The following is a 16220-nucleotide window of genomic DNA, read 5'->3' on the forward strand; positions in this document are numbered from 1 at the left end:
AATAGGGTGCCACATAAATAAAATTGCTAACTTGGCAGGGTCATTAAATGAAGGAGTTTCATCAGATGAGAGAGGAGTTTTATCTCCATGAAACTCTTGTGGCTCAGTTACCTAGTTTATAGTCTTGGTAACTATGTCATAAAACTATGCATTAAGACTGGCCTAATATGCCTTGAAGTTGGATATCGTGCCATTGTTGGACATGAACTGTTAGGTTGTGGGCCATATACGCGAGATGGAAAGTTTGAGAATAAGAAAAGGGTTAGGGCACTCACAATGCAGACTCTATCATAGAGTCCAAAGTTATTTATTACCTCGAACAATGTGGACTTGGAGTCTAAATAAGACTTGGAGTCTTATTTTTTCTACCTCTTTCTTCAATAAATATGCTGCCACATCAGTAAAATACCATAAATAATATGTAATTAATTGTCTTGGACTCTGTGATAGAGTCTTGCATTGTGAGTGCCCTAGGGCACTCACAATACAGACTCTATCATAGAGTCTAAAGTTATTTATTACCTCGAACAATGTGGACTTAGAGTCTAAATAAGACTTGGAGTCTTATTTTTCTACCTCTTTCTTCAATAAATATGCTGCCACATAAGCAAAATACTATAAATAATATGTAGTTAATTGTCTTGGACTCTGTAATAGGGTCTTGCATTGTGAGTGCCCTTAGAAGAGACCATTTGCTCTTTAGTGCTCTCTAAATTTCACGTCGACCATGCATTTATATTATACCCCTCTGTTCGAAACTTTTTTTTATTTTTATGGCACCTATTTTGTTATGCATCTAAATATAACATGTTTAGATACATAATAAATTTTATGTATCAGAAAAGTGAAAACAACTTAAAATTTATAATGAAGAAAGTATTATATTATTTATGGTTATAAAATTATGATTTTGGATTGTACATTTTACTATATATATAATATTATCAAGTTTGTATACAATAGTTAAGAGCTGTTAGCTAAATTTGTGAGCAAAGATTATAAAGTTTGATTCTTGACCCATATAAATATATAATACAATGTCGTGTACGAACTATAGTGGAGGGAGTATTAGGTAGAGATAGAGATTGAGATATAGATATAAATATAGATAGATATATATAGAGAGATAAAGATAAAAATAAAGACAAAATTGCAATATATGTTCAAGACTTGAATAAGGATGTTCGTACTGGTGGCGACGTTGTCGGCCCTTGTCCACGTGGACCACGGAAGAAGGAGAGTAGCAGTTCACTACTAATGAAGAAATTGTCAAACAACACGCATCTTGAGATCTTGAGAATTTGAAAGAAAAATATACGAGACCAGAGGATAAAAAAGAAGAGTTTTTTTATTTCTCTCATCCAGCTCGCCTAGTGTCGCCAAGGTCTTTTGAAGTGGCCTAAATCTATAACCTTGTAATAGCGCCTGCAGTGTGGAGGTATCAGATCGTTCCACTCGTGGGACTAAATTTGGACATGAGTCGAACTAGACTTGCTTGATTGCTAGACCCACACATGTACAAAACCCACCCCACAATGTTACGTACCCCGATTCTATAGCTACATCTAATGCAAATACCTAGGAGACGCACACTGTGGATACTCTAAGTCAATTGTTTTCCAACTAAAATAGACACCATTAACTTATTTGTTTAGCTAAAATAACTTTTTCTTAGTAGAATTTAACTAAAGTAACAATTAGATACGGATGTAAATTGGGTTGCTGTGATTTTTTTCTTTGGTGCTCCTCTTAGTTGGTTAAAGCCTATTGTAACTTTTATAAGTTACTAAAACTAGTGATAAGACACCGTATCAATTTGCTGAATTTTTTTGTAATATTAATTGAATCTTACTAGGTCTATCTATCCCAACTCTTAGCTCTTAAGTAATCAGCACAGGCAACAATCAACACTAAACTAATGTGTACATGTACTAATAAAAGATGAGACGTGTCAATCCCTATAAGTAGAGTTTTCAATAAATTTACCTTAGCCATGAATCAGGATCGAAATGGCGGGTTTAAAACCATTTTAGGTTTATTTTGAATATTTGTGAGATTTCTGTTAATCTAGAGTCTGAAGTCCTATCTCACCTGCGAAATGCTAGTTTTAGCTGCGAGAAGTCACTCGATCATGCTTTGTTACTGTAGTATATTAAGCACTAATTCCTATGTTAATGTTGACATGTTGTGTCCTAATAATATGATAAAGTACCTAACCTCGAATTGTTCCTTTTGAGCTGTAGGCTTGAATTATAGTTTCTTTTTGAGCTGTAATTTGGGATTATTTTGAATTTTTTTTAGCAAATGCAAATGGGGGAAGATATGGATTTCGTCGATGGACTACAGTCCACGGGCGGGGCCCGGTCCAACTTGGCAACTTGGGCAACGGCTTGTGCGTGTGGTAATTCACAAAATTCTCCCTGAAAACTTTAGAAAAAGTCTAGTCGACGCGCTGTGTGCGTGGCCGGACCACAAAAGCCGGCTTCTCCCCCGACCCCGGCGCCCCCACCACGGCCGCCGCCGCCGCCACCGGCTCCCACCGCCCAGCGCAACCCGTCAGCTCTCCACCAACCAGATACCCTCACGGATCCACTCCCACCTGGAGCCTGATCCGGGGGGAGTCGGAGGGGAGATCGAAGCTTGAGCAGAGGGAGCCAAAATGGTGAAGGATACGCGCTACTACGACGTGCTGGGCGTGGACCCGTCCGCCACCGAGTCCGAGATCAAGAAGGCGTACTACGTCAAGGTAAGCGGCCGGCTCCTTGGTCCCGCTTGTTCTGCCGCGGGCGTTTGATCTGATTCCTGTCGCTGCGGCTGGTTGTGGCTGTGCAGGCGAGGCTGGTCCACCCCGATAAGAACCCGAATGATCCTCAGGCAGCGGAGAAGTTCCAGGTATATGTGTTTTCGCCATTTCTCAGCTTGTGATACCTATGCTTTGCTCAGCTAACTGATGGCTCTGCGAGCTACTCTGCCTATAGCGTACAATCCTCGATTCAATTGCTCAGCTAACAGATACTGCTGTGAGCTGCAATGCCTGTAGTGTAGAATTCTCGATTCAAACAGATTAGGGACTTATTGCTCGACACCAATGCCCAAAAAAGTTTAGGCAGTGCTAACTGTCCGGTTTACTGGTTTAAATGGGTTTTGTTAGGTGGCTAGACGTGTACTTCGCTGTTGAACAACTGTTCACTTCAATGATACCTTAATATTGCTAACAGGATAGTCAAAACAACCTATTACAGGAAGTATGACTAATAGGATTCTAGTTCTTAAACAACAATTTGGACGAGTGAACAAAATCTAAATCAGACATATATGACGCATTCTGTTACTGAGTTGCTCCATATCATTTTGTAATGAATATTGAGGCCTTGTTTAGTTTGTAAAATTTTTTGGTTCAAGGCACTGTAGCATTTTCGTTTGTTTGTGGCAAATATTGTTCAATTATAGACTAACTAGGCTCAAAAGATTCATCTCGCGATTTACAGACAAACTGTATAATTAGTTTTTGTTTTTTATTATATTTAATGCTTCATGCATGTGCCGCAAGATTCGATATGACGGAGAATCTTGAAAAGTTTTTGGTTTTTTGGGTGAACTAAACAAGGCCTTAGATAGTCATTCTTCTTTGTAGCCTACAAAATATCTGGCTGCTGCTTTAAGAATGGAGACATTATGCATGTATCATAATGTCATTTTAAAAAGAAAGGTCACGTTGAGACTTGTCATTTGTGTCGTTTTTAGAAATAGGATTGCTCATACTTGAGACGTGAATTTCTCAATTCTGCAACAAACTCCTTTATCCAAAGATAACATCCTCAATGTAGGTTCAATGCTCTTTACTTGTTGCATTGAGCTAGGGCTATTTCACTAGTATGGTGTCTGTGACTGTGTGCAGGGACAATTATGATGACATTTTACTTGTGATTCTGGTGATATTATATACTGACATACTGTGATATGTGACTCTGTCTCCCTCTATCTGAATATGTGACATAGATGCATGCTTACAGTGAAAACACTTCTACATCACTAATGAACATGTTGCGCATTGCTACTGAATGTCTATATATACCTTATATGATTCTTCATGACCAGTCTTAAAATAAGATTTGATACCATTACGTGGCATTACTTTATGAGGAAAGATATGATGCTCTTTCCACAGTTTTGTTTGCAACTTTGCATACTATTTTGTTCTCAATAGAATTTTCATAACAGGAACTAGGAGAAGCATACCAAGTTCTCAGTGACCCCACACAACGCCAAGCCTATGACTCACATGGGAAAGACGGCATCTCAACGTATGTTCAATTACAGATAAATTACATGCTGCCGATTGTCAAAGGAACTAGGGCTTGTTGGAACGTGGGGAAATTTTCTTATTCCTATGTAAATCAAACTATTTCATGTTGTTCCAAACCAGTCCAAGGCCTTTTTTTGGCACTGCTTTGAAGTGCTACCAAATGGCATGATGCTGCATCTTTTGAGTAGGAAGCAGAGGCTGTACCAAAAGGGGAGGGTGTTAAGCTCATAGAGTCAGGATTCATGATTAACCATCATGGATATCGTTTTTTGGACTTTTTTTAGAGCAAATAATGTTCTCCCACCGAAGATGGGATTTTGTTGGGTTAACTGGTGATTTCAAATAATCTTATAAGAGAGCAAAATCCCTACTCACATGGTTTCGACATTTGACAGGGAAGGAATTATTGATCCAGCAGCGATTTTTGCAATGCTATTTGGTAGTGAGCTTTTTGAGGATTACATTGGTCAACTGGCAATGGCATCAATGGCTTCACTTGATAATTTTGGTGAAGATGAGCAGATTGATGCAAAAAAGCTGCAAGAGAGAATGCAGGTATGTTCCTTTAGCAGGATTGTTATATAAACTTCCAGATAGTTGGTTAATAACTTAATGTCATCATGATTGTTGGTTGGTCAATATCTCATCCATGTTTTTCTTTTTTCTTTTGCATTTCATACTCTTTCTGCAATAATATCATGCTGAATGGAAAACTAAAACTGCAGGCTGTTCAAAAGGAACGGGAAGAGAAACTTGCAGAGTCACTGAAAAACCGGCTACACATTTATGTTCAAGGAAATAGGGATGAATTCATCCAGCATGCTGAAGCAGAGGTGTCCAAACTTAGCAATGCAGGTTTTAGCCGTTACGAATCGTCCCTTCTGTCCCTCAATGCTAAATATGGTTTTCCTTTTAATCCCATGCCGTCTATGTTCTTAGTTGGCGTATGGTATTGAATAAGTTTTTCTTGCCCCTGTTATTTATCATATGGTTCAATAGATAGTTAAGTATCTTGACAAGTATTACTGCATTTGACATCACTCTTAAAACTGTTAACTTTAGTTGAACGTTGAAACATAACTGGATATCTTATTTCTTTTACAACCACTTATTGAGTTTATTCGCCTAAATGCTGCAGAAAATAGAAGCACAAGTAGGACATTCGTATTTCTTAATGCCCCCTAAACTATTATTCCCTCCATAATGGTAAAGAAAGTCGTTTAGGACAGCATTTAGCATACCAAGGAGTGATTAATTAGGATGTATTTTTCCCTATTTGCCCTTATTAAATATGGTTGCAGGTATCTCCCATACAACAAGCATTCATAGCTGGAGTGGTGAGCGCGCTGCGGCCAGGCAAGAGGTGTGTGGTTGAAACCACGCCTGAGAGGAATCAAACCGTGCACCTCCTTCCTCGGGCCGCAGCGCGCTCACCACACCAGCTACAAATGTTTGCTGTATGGGAGATACCCGCAACCACATTTAATAAGGGCAACAGGGGAAAATACACCCTAATTAATCACTCCTTGGTATGCTAAATGTTGTCCTAAAACGACTTCCTTTCCCAGTATGGAGCTATGCAGCACGGATACGATACGAGTATCAGTATCGGAAGGGTACGGATACGGCAATTTCGCATAAAACCTGATACATTTTACTATTTTTTAATAAAATAAATAGTAATGCAAACTAAAATTGTGATAGTGTAAAATTTGAGTAATCATTAATTATTAGTTTAGTACAACAATTGCAGAAGTAGACTACATCAAGAATGAAAAAGGAGTGTACTCGTGGGACATCGGCAGAAGCTAGCTTTGCTGCTGTGCTGAGTGCTGAATCGTCCTCTTCCCTGCATCGCAGGAGCAAGCCGCGTCCATAGTGGACTGGTGGGTGCTCCCTGGCGCAACGAGACAGGAGGATGAGAGGTCGATTGATGGCACAGAGGGGGTGGAGGCTCGTCGCCGGAGGCCGGCGAGCGGTGGCGCATCTCCTGCGCAGGAGGCGGCTCGAGGGGGCGGGGGTAACGACTAGAGAGCTCTGGCGAATCTCCTGCACGGAGGCAGCACAAGGGGGCTGGGGCTTGTCGCCGGCAGCGAGCGAGCGGTGGGGCATCTCTTGCGTGGGAGGCAGCGCGTGTGCAGCCATGCGAGGCATTGCTGCGTCGGGACATTGAGGCAGGGGAGCATTGGCTTCTTGTTGGGCTGGGCCGTATCCCACACGTCTGATACATATCAGGTCACATATTGAATATTTCCAAAAGTAAATAAAAATCGGATACTCGATGGGTACGTATCGAAGCCGTATCAGCGGCGGTATCCGTATCAGATATGTATCCGATACGCGATATGGCACCTCCTTCATGTATCCTTGCTACAGAGGTATGGAGGGAGTAACTGAAAATAAGGTTTGAAACCGACCTCTTATCTGAAGTAAAAGGTGTACATAAGCTCACAGCTAGCAGATATGCTATTCTTCCTTGTCCCTGAAGTTTATGATACTTGCATAATCCTATGGGAAGTATTTTTTTGGCCAAACCTGTTGTTTAGTGTTACCGTATGCACTCAATCTCTGTTCACTTCAGGCTATTCTTTTCATTTGTTCTTTCCAGGTAAGAAGTTGTGCTCTGTTAACTGAAGTTTTTCCCTCTTTTGGTTCTGTTTTGCTTATATGGCAGCATATGGAATTGTTATGTTGAACACTATTGGCTATGTATATTCAAGGCAAGCTGCAAAAGAACTTGGAAAGAAAGCAATGTTTTTGGGGGTTCCATTTATTGCTGAATGGTTTAGAGACAAAGGGCATTTTATCAAATCCCAAGTAACAGCTGCCACAGGTAACGTACAACTAATCATTGTTTAACTGCAGTTTTGTCTGAAAATTTTGGAAGCATATCATGCAGCTTTTTGCATCATCTACGTTGATGTGCTATTTTTTTTCATGAATTTTGTTTCCTTATTTTTTTGACACATTGTTGTCTCCTTATCTGGCAGGTGCAATAGCGCTTATGCAGTTGCAAGAGGACTTGAGGAAGTATATGAGTGCCGAGGGCCAGTACACAGAGGAGGAACTTGAAATGTACATGGAAAACCACAAGAAAATCATGGTTGATTCCTTGTGGAAGCTTAACGTTGCGGACATAGAAGCCACATTATCCCATGTCTGTCAAATGGTCTGTCCCAACAACTGCGCCTTTCCCTTTGCAGCCATTTAGTACTTTATTGACACGGCTAGTGTAGCTGTAGATTTCTAACACTACCAATTCCAGGTACTTCAAGACAGTAGTGCCAGGAAGGAGGAATTGCGCCTTCGTGCTAAAGGCTTAAAAACTTTAGGAAGAATTTTCCAGGTAACTCAGTTTCCGTTTATATAGCTTTAAAGCCGTTGACGTTTCCAGTGTCTGAGTTGTATTCTTGCTCCATTTAGCGGGTGGTTAAGCTCAACCCTAGCGAGGGAGAAACATCACAAGTGAAGAATATAGACAACATGGACGACAATGATGGCAGCTCCCCTGACTCATCCCCAAAGAGGGAGGCACAGTTCACTCCTAATCAGCCTCCTGTCCCGGTAACAGCTCCTCTTCTTTGCCATTGTAACAACATCAAGTTATTCATATCTTGGAAAAGCTTCCTGACTCTTTCTCATGCAAGCCACTGACTTGCTTTCTTCTGTTTTCTAGAGCCCATATGTGGAGGCACCTCATGTTAACGGAGTCTATTGTCCGTTCCCAATGCCAGCAGCTCCACCTGGTGCGCAGAGGGATCGAATCCCATGAGTCCAGATGAAATATGCTTGTTCTATTGGCTCTGTTTAACATTGCCTGTAATACTAGATCATTTGCATGATTCGCCGTTTGAACCTGAAGTAGAGGAAACACAGGAGTCTGTGAGGTGTCCTCTGCGGTCCCGTTATTTTGGTCGTGTATGCATGGACTGTTGATAGCAGCCGTGTCTTGTGTACAGGTGTGTTTTGCTATTTGTTGACCGATGCAGCTGTAGGTGTACATGTTATGATGTCCATTATTATTGTTCTGTTGTCGGCCTGTTCTATTTTAGCATAAACAGTGGTCACATTTGCATCCATGTGAAATGAAATGAAGTTCTAGTCATTGTTCTCCATCATTCAGGAGTCGGTGTTATTGGGGCTAGGGTTTTCATGAAACAAGTTTGTTCAGACTTTCGCACAAATGCGTGGAAATTATACAGCGGATTATTGCTATTCTTGTAAGATCCTTGGCTATATTGTAGCCAGGGCCTTGAAAATGAGGATTGCTTTCGGCATCTCACTGATTGAAGTTCCACTTGAAATACAAGCAAGTTTTTGTTTCTGCTAGAATTTGGAACTTCTTTAAAATTATTGTGAAACTCCTGTCATGTAAAGAGGCCTCTCTGTTTATGTGAAACACCATCGAGTTCTAATAACGTATGCTTGTGATACCTGATGATCCTACACACGAAGGAAAGAATGAAATTCCTGGCATGGACTTCCAAGCAAACAAGGACGATTCCCCCTGTTTGTACCTAAATTACAGCACAAAAACTAGTACTGTCTTTTTGTAACGCCGAAATTTCATATATAAATTTTTTAGAGGAATCAGTTTATTTTTACAGAAAAAAAAACACGGAAAACAGAGAAAAAAAAGTGAAGCAGTCGACGTAAGCCTTGCAACGCAAGCAGGCAAGTTCATCATCGTCCTCCTCATCCGAAGCAGTTCCGTGGTAGGAGTACGCGACAAAGGTAACACCGTGACAGGGTCGGAGGCCAGATCACGGCGATTACCACACGGGATTACTCCTCCTCCATGATCTAATCTAGCGACGCACGCAGCGGCGGCGGTGTCGCCCACGGCACATCCATTGCCTTGCTCAGTCCACTCCACCGTCCACCTTTGTAGTCGTCTTACTCCTCCCGATCCGTCAGCCACCGATTGGTCAGAAGGCGACGGCGGCGATGGCGTCCCAGGACGACGGGTGGGGTGGCGGCGAAGATGGCGGCTCGCTCTTTGAGGGCATGGTCCTCTTCGCGCCAGAACCCACCGCCGCCGAGGACTCGGTCCCCGCCCCCGCCCCCGCCCCTGTCCCTGAGCTGCCACCCGCCGCTCTCCCCGACGCCGACGCGGCTTCCTCCGCGCCGCCGCCGCTCGACGAGGACCTCTTCTCCGATCTCACCCTCCTCGCCCCGCAGGAGCCGCTCTCGCTGGAGCAGCAGCCGCCCCCGCCCCTACCCCCGCAAGGCGAGGATCGGAGCCACACGGCGGTTGTCCCCGCGGCGCCAGCCGCTGCTACGGCGCTTTCCCGGCAGCCGTCCTCCTCGTCGCTCCGCAAGAAGAAGCGGGCCGTGCGCATCGGGTACGGCCGCTCGCCGCAGCCAGCGCCGCCTTCCCCTCCTGCCACGGTTCGCGCCTCCGCAGCTGCTGCTGCGATCTCCGCTAGCAGTATTGCCTTCCTGGACGCTTCGCCGCATCCGGCCGCTACTCGTTCCCTCGATCAGGTCCCTGATCGGCAAGTCGATGGCTATGCCAACGGCTACGAGGCGCACGCGGAGGCGGTGGATGTGGATACCAATTCACCGCGTGTAGAGGAGGCGGCAAAGGATGAGGACGATGATGGTGAAGAGGATGGAGATACTGGAGTTGCAGCCTTGGGGATCGTGGAGAGGCTGGCTCTCCTCAGATCCCAAATCTCCGGCAAGCTCGACACCATCCAGCAGAGGGCTGCTGCCGTGGCTGCCAAGAGGAGGCTTCTGGCTGGCCGGCGGAGGAAGGTGGCGGAGGAGGCGGCCTCGGTGGCATCCAGTCACAAGGATATGGAGAGGGAGCTGGAGGAGGCCTGTGAGGCTGAGGACTTTGAGAAGGCAGAGAGGATCAGTGACTCCCTCGCTGCGCTCGAGAAGGAGAAGGATCGGCTGTTGACGGTCCTGCGTGATGCTGAGCTTGACTATGATTCAGTGGATTCGGAGCTGCAGGAGGTGCTTGAGTCTCGCATTGCTGCGGAGGAGGAAGCTGCTTCCCTTCTGGAGCAATTTGCAAAGGTAAATTAGCTTTGTCAGTGTTGTTTTAACTTCACATAGAATTGTAGCTCCAAACAACCATTGCTCAAACATGAAAGTAGGAAAACACATCTCAAGCTAATTATATGTCATGTTCACAATTTTTACCTTGTAATAGAATTTTGGCGTTATCTTTTCTTTGTTTGAAGAACATTTATAGGCATGATCTAGTGAAGGGCTAATTTTCAACACAAGATAGAACATATAAATTCTGGAATGTCCTATGGTATTATGTGTGTAGTACTGCATGCAATTTTTGTTGATGCTCCGAGGAATAGTCCATTGTGTTTACTATTTTATTATTGGCAAAAAGTTTCAAACAAGATAATATTTCCAACCTTTTGACTACAGGCAACAAAAGAGCTATCCTATATGATTGAAAAAGGATACATAGTACTATTTCACATGGGACTGGTTGTTGCTCAAGTTTCTGAATTAGGTCCTTGTGCTGCATCACATAGCTTTGTCCAATATATCTTTTCTTCCTGTTATGTAACTTGCTGCAACCATCTAGTGCCCAAAACCACAGTTTCGATGCAGCATACACTGATCTACAGTACAAACTAGAATTCTCTTTTATCTTAATTCGTGAAACTCTACCTTTCTTAGGATGCCACTGAACATGCTAATTCAGAGAGCAAGCAAGCAGAAGAACTATCCACAAAAGAAATAGAAGGGTGGCAAACATCAATGGAGTTACTAGAAACAAAGAAGTTAGAAATGGAGGTTGAAACACAGTTGGTTTTAGAAGCACGTTCTGGGTTGGAAGGATCGATAGAGCATTTGGTTGAAGAAGACAAACTAGAGAAAGATATTCTTAGTAAAAAAGGAGAAATCCTAACCAAAGAGTTAGCTGAGCTTTTAGAGTTTGTGAGGTTGAAAGAAGCAGAGATAGCTGAAAACAACGCCCGGATCCATCAAGTTCAAGAAAGAATCAGTGCAGTGGTCTCCAAATTTCATGGCTCTCAGTCAGATATTGACTTGAAACTCAATTCCTTGAAGGAAGCTCAAAGTAAAGTGGATCTAGAGACTGAAGCACTTGTGTTGAAAAAGAACGAAATTGATAAGTTCATTTCTTTATCAGAACAAAAAGATTCAGAGTTGAGGGAAATTATTGGTGCTTGTTCCTCTGAAGCAAAAACTTGCCAACAGTCAGTTGAAATAAGAAGAAAACTTGCATCATCGATTTTGAAGTCAAGAGAGGATAGAATTGGGTTGCTAAAAATGGAGGAGGAAATTTTGCAAGAGATTCAAATGCTTAGGCAAAAAATTACAGATGCAAGAACTACTCTTCAGGTACATCCTTCTTTTATTTTTTTAAATTCTTATATTATATAAATATTGAGATTCATGTTTTGTTTTGGATGTAAGCTATTCTAAATATTTTATACTGGATTTTATGTCTTGCAGGAGGTATCTTCAAGGAGAACAAGCATACAACAAGAAATGGATTCATTTAAGCAGAAGTTGAGCTTCATTGACAAAAGGGGCCCTGAACTAGAGGCTGAAAAGAAAGTTGCAGCTGCTGCAAGAAACTTTAAGGAAGCAGGAAGGATAGCTGCAGAGGCAAAAGCTCTTAATTCCGAAAAGGACGAACTGCATTGTAAGTTGGAGAAAGCTTCTACTGATTTGGAGATAATAGAAAAGGATATTGTAGCAACTACAGACAAGATACAGGAATGCGAAGGGCTTATTGTACTCAAAGAAAAAGACTCAGCATTGACAAGTTACAAAAGACTCCGGTTAGATTGTGCTGCTGCTAGAGCAGAATTGACTGCTGCAACTGAAACAGATGATAATGAAGAAGTTGAGATCCTACGTAAAGAAGCTGAAGCTGCAGAGTCTAAAGCAATTGAACTCAAAACATGCTATGATCTCCAGGTGGAGGATGATGAGTTCATGTTTCAGCCTGTAGTCCCTATAGCATTCATAACAAATTCAACAGGGCAGCACTTGTCAGAAATTGCTTCTTCATTCGGCCTATCTCCTCAGAAGTGAAATTGGACAGTGGATTTGCACACTACGAGGTCTGCCTGTTGCACTGTGATCCAAGTCCTACCTGTTCCTGCACATATTGAAGGGAAGATCTGTGCTAGTGTGAAACTCTCTCCTTCCAGGATACCCTCCTCAACGGCCCTTCTTTAACTCCAGCATTTGGAATCTACTCCGAACTAGAGTAGGGATCCTAGGGAAGATCAACTGTACAACATACATTTTGCATGCTCCGTAGGAATTTAGTTTCCCTATGCATTTTTTGTGTACATTAAGACTGTAATTCTTTTGATACGCCAGTTTTGATTGAATTGCAATGACATGCCATCATCAACCAGTATGTAATCAGATTTTTGTTTCAAGAAAAAAAGATGTAATCAGAACAAAATGTCCAGGAATGAAACTTCTTGTGCATTGCCTCGTTCTGTTAGTGACAGTTGCCATTGGAATAAACTAATCAGTAACTTGAACTGATGAAATTACACATGTTTAAGAAAGTTTTGATAAAGCAGCGTCTCAGTAGGAAGGAAGAAGGTTCCTGCAACGCAAGTAGGTTGGTAATTCATGCCTTTCTAAGCTGTGAACTTTTGTAGGATGGGAGTGGTTTAATCCAGTGGAGTGCAGAAGCTGTGAGCCTCCTAAGCTGTGGTGAATCTGCACATGACCAAGCCAACTCTCCACCTGCCCAGCTGAGTCACCAAAAAGGGGTGACACACTAGTCATACTGGGTACTTCAATGTGCATAATATAAATATAAACTACCTTGATCAAATCACAGGAGCACCTCTGCACCTGGAGTCTGAGAGAATGGCTAGCACTGGTAAGGGTAAAGTCTGTGTCACTGGGGCATCTGGTTTCATCGCCTCCTGGCTCATCAAGCGGCTTCTTGAGTCTGGGTACCATGTCCTCGGAACAGTCAGAGACCCAGGTCGGTTTCATCTTATCGTGATGGGGTGAATTAATCTGTTAGTAATACCTGGTAAAACGGGTTATGTCCATTTTTATTACTTGTCAAATGAATCGCTACTGAAAGCAAGTAACTCGTTTGATGTCTTGATAGGGAATCACAAGAAAGTAGGACACCTCTGGGTTTTGGAAGGCGCAAAGGAGAGGCTGCAGCTTGTGAGAGCTGACCTCTTGGAGGAAGGGAGCTTTGACGACGCTGTGATGGCTTGTGAGGGCGTCTTCCACACTGCATCTCCTGTCATCACTAAATCTGATTCCAAGGCATGCGAAACACCAATTCTGACCACTCCATTTTTGTTAGAAACTGAAGGTTTCTCATGTTTTCAGCTTCAGAAAATCTTGAACAAATAGCAACTAAAATATGACGATGCCACTTTGCAGGAGGAAATGCTTAATTCAGCAATAAACGGCACTCTGAACGTTCTACGTTCATGCAAGAAGAATCCATCCCTCAGGAGGGTTGTCCTGACGTCTTCGTCGGCGACCGTGAGGATCAAGGACGAAGCCGACCTGCCCCCTAACGTGTTGCTGGATGAAACATCATGGAGCTCCATTGAGTACTGCGAAAGTCTCCAGGTGAGCGTAAGGTTATCAAATCCAAACTCAAGCTATGATCTTGTACGGCGATTTTCTCATAAGAGTAATTTGGTATCGTGACAATGTGCTGCTCGCCTGCTCCCTTAGATATGGTATGCCGTTGCAAAGATCCTAGCCGAGAAGGCGGCCTGGGAGTTTGCCAAAGAGCACAGGATCGACCTTGTGACTGTTCTTCCGACCTTTGTTATCGGACCTAACCTGTCTCCTGAGCTCAGCCCCACTGCTTCTGATGTCCTCGGCTTATTCCAAGGTATGAAATTTTTCTGTCAGGACAGAACCCTCATCAGTCCTTTTTAGAGAAAAAAACTCTCATCAGTCTCATATATCCTTATCAGAATACCAATGAAACACTGTTTTCTTTAAGGGACACACTGGATAAATATAAATAGTATTTATAAATAGTTAAAGAAAGAGCATGAACAGGAACTGAAACACTGTTCTTTAAGAACAAGCGGCACGGGATTGCCGGGACTGAACTTTTGTAAGCAATATGCATGCAAGGTTTATGAAAGGGTGGCCAATGAGACGCACGCTGCTTCTGTGGTTGCAGGAGAGACGGTTAAGTTCACGGTGTACGGGAGGATGGGGTACGTCCACATCGACGACGTGGCGAGGTGCCACATCCTGGCGTACGAGTCCGCCGGCGCCCACGGGAGGTACATCTGCAACGCGGCGGTGCTGTGCTGCGGTGACCTCGTCGCCCTGCTCGCGCGGCGGTTCCCGGCGTATCCGATCCCGAGGAGCCTGCCCAGCGTGTACGGCGAGCAGACGTACGGCTTCGACACGTCCAAGGCCCGCGCATTGGGGCTGGTGGACCTCAAGGGCGTCGAGGAGATGTTCGACGACGCCGTCGACTCGCTCAGAGGCCATGGCCATCTCCCCGCCGCCGAGGACGTCGGCAAGCATGGATAGCCTCTTGATCTGAAAAGTTTCACCCCATCGCTGGTGGAAAGCTTTTGATTCCAAATAGCCTGCTCTGAAAAGTCTGTCTTGGACTGTCTGACTGCAAAAGGTCATTTAACCACTAGAAAATTTTAAATAAGAAAAGGGAGAGGTTCAATTCAGCTCACGTTTATTTATGTGATTACTACTTACTCTTGACGAATAAGGTTATCCTATATATTGTACGCTGTGCTTGTCGGTAGGATTAAGGTAGAAATAGTTTGAGATTATATAATGCTGGCCAACGACTTCGCTGCCGAAGCTAAACACTGCCCGGACTACACCAGGCACTTACGCCTGAACACGGAGATGCTCTATCCCTTTTATATAATTGTCAGTATTAATGTTCCCTTTTGTATGATTGACCGTATCAATGTTGTTGGAATGTCATTTCATAGATATAATTAACTTAAGCCGTATCACTGACCTTCATATACTGCTTTGTTGGATGGAATAACTCACATGTAATACATTTTTTGTATTTTATGTTTGTGCAAGTTTATAATAGCATTAAGATTTCACTCCTATGCATTTAAAACAAAATAATTCAAAACACTCCTGCAACAATGCGTGAGGAAATCAATTAGTTTAAAGATTGCAATGGTGTGGTGCTTTGTCAAACATACAGCTCAAGACATTATGATATGGATACAGTTTGTTTGTTTGCCCCCATCACATATTAGGTAGTATATGTTTGTTTCTGTGATTGATGAGTGTATATAGTTGTTACACTGTGCTGGATGGATAAGACTCGGCAAATTATCATATCAAGCTGCTAGATTCAAGTAGATTGAAACATTAAATGGTTAAAGCTTTTTAGTTGTCCAGGGCAATTAATCTCACTATTTCCCTTCTTGTTTTGAGAGTACGTACATTTCATATTTTTGGGAAGGAAAGCAACAAATCGTGAGGAGATGTTGGGTGGTCATAGACGCCATTCAGATTATCAGTTGCTATATCTTTGTTGGATGTCATACCAAACTTAACCAACTAAGCTATACTCACCATTAGACCCACATTATGACTTTGTTTAGATGCAAAAAGATTTTGGATTTCGCTACTGTAGCACTTTCGTTTGTTTGTGGCGGATATTGTCCAATCATGAACTAACTAGGATCAAAAGATTTGTCTTGCGATTTACAGATAAACTGTGCAATTAGTTTTTATTTTCGTCTATATTTAATGCTTCATGCATATGTCGAAACATTCGATGTGATGAGAAATCTTGAAAACTTTTTGGTTTTGGGGTGAACTAACACAGTTTTTGGAGTGACAGCAAACATCACTGTAGCACTGTAGCGCGTACTGTGCCACTTTGTGCGTGCTGCAACTCGCACATGGTCTGAACTCTCAAACATCCATGTGCAAACTT

The 16220-nt window shown here is 42.8% G+C and overlaps 3 protein-coding genes across 3 annotated transcripts; all 3 read left to right on the forward strand.

Annotated features, from left to right (window-relative positions):
* LOC110436985 (chaperone protein dnaJ 10-like) lies at positions 2439–8424 on the forward strand. The gene is made up of 10 exons (XM_021464893.1): positions 2439–2746; positions 2833–2892; positions 4222–4304; positions 4702–4861; positions 5032–5161; positions 6981–7139; positions 7297–7475; positions 7572–7652; positions 7730–7870; positions 7983–8424. Exons 1-10 carry the CDS (start codon positions 2660–2662, stop codon positions 8076–8078), a joined length of 1176 nt encoding a protein of 391 aa, XP_021320568.1. The 5' UTR covers positions 2439–2659; the 3' UTR covers positions 8079–8424.
* LOC8081351 (A-kinase anchor protein 9) lies at positions 8950–12763 on the forward strand. Its single transcript, XM_002444709.2, has 3 exons — positions 8950–10333; positions 10961–11647; positions 11762–12763. Exons 1-3 carry the CDS (start codon positions 9254–9256, stop codon positions 12347–12349), a joined length of 2355 nt encoding a protein of 784 aa, XP_002444754.1. The 5' UTR covers positions 8950–9253; the 3' UTR covers positions 12350–12763.
* LOC8064009 (tetraketide alpha-pyrone reductase 1) lies at positions 12911–14975 on the forward strand. Its single transcript, XM_002444710.2, has 5 exons — positions 12911–13271; positions 13404–13570; positions 13691–13885; positions 13994–14156; positions 14457–14975. Exons 1-5 carry the CDS (start codon positions 13151–13153, stop codon positions 14816–14818), a joined length of 1008 nt encoding a protein of 335 aa, XP_002444755.1. The 5' UTR covers positions 12911–13150; the 3' UTR covers positions 14819–14975.

This window comes from Sorghum bicolor, chromosome 7 (assembly GCF_000003195.3).
Source record: "Sorghum bicolor cultivar BTx623 chromosome 7, Sorghum_bicolor_NCBIv3, whole genome shotgun sequence".
Taxonomy (NCBI): domain Eukaryota; kingdom Viridiplantae; phylum Streptophyta; class Magnoliopsida; order Poales; family Poaceae; genus Sorghum; species Sorghum bicolor.

Bases quoted from the DNA above. Each gene is read 5' to 3' on its own strand.
- LOC110436985 (XM_021464893.1), top strand. From the start codon at position 2,660: ATGGTGAAGGATACGCGCTACTACGACGTGCTGGGCGTGGACCCGTCC. The intron at 7,653-7,729 runs GTAACTCAGTTT...TGCTCCATTTAG, and splicing joins CTTTAGGAAGAATTTTCCAG to CGGGTGGTTAAGCTCAACCC. The intron at 7,871-7,982 runs GTAACAGCTCCT...TCTGTTTTCTAG, and splicing joins CTAATCAGCCTCCTGTCCCG to AGCCCATATGTGGAGGCACC.
- LOC8081351 (XM_002444709.2), top strand. From the start codon at position 9,254: ATGGCGTCCCAGGACGACGGGTGGGGTGGCGGCGAAGATGGCGGCTCG. The intron at 10,334-10,960 runs GTAAATTAGCTT...TACCTTTCTTAG, and splicing joins TTCTGGAGCAATTTGCAAAG to GATGCCACTGAACATGCTAA. The intron at 11,648-11,761 runs GTACATCCTTCT...TATGTCTTGCAG, and splicing joins ATGCAAGAACTACTCTTCAG to GAGGTATCTTCAAGGAGAAC.
- LOC8064009 (XM_002444710.2), top strand. From the start codon at position 13,151: ATGGCTAGCACTGGTAAGGGTAAAGTCTGTGTCACTGGGGCATCTGGT. The intron at 13,272-13,403 runs GTCGGTTTCATC...ATGTCTTGATAG, and splicing joins CGGAACAGTCAGAGACCCAG to GGAATCACAAGAAAGTAGGA. The intron at 14,157-14,456 runs GTATGAAATTTT...CTGTGGTTGCAG, and splicing joins TGTCCTCGGCTTATTCCAAG to GAGAGACGGTTAAGTTCACG.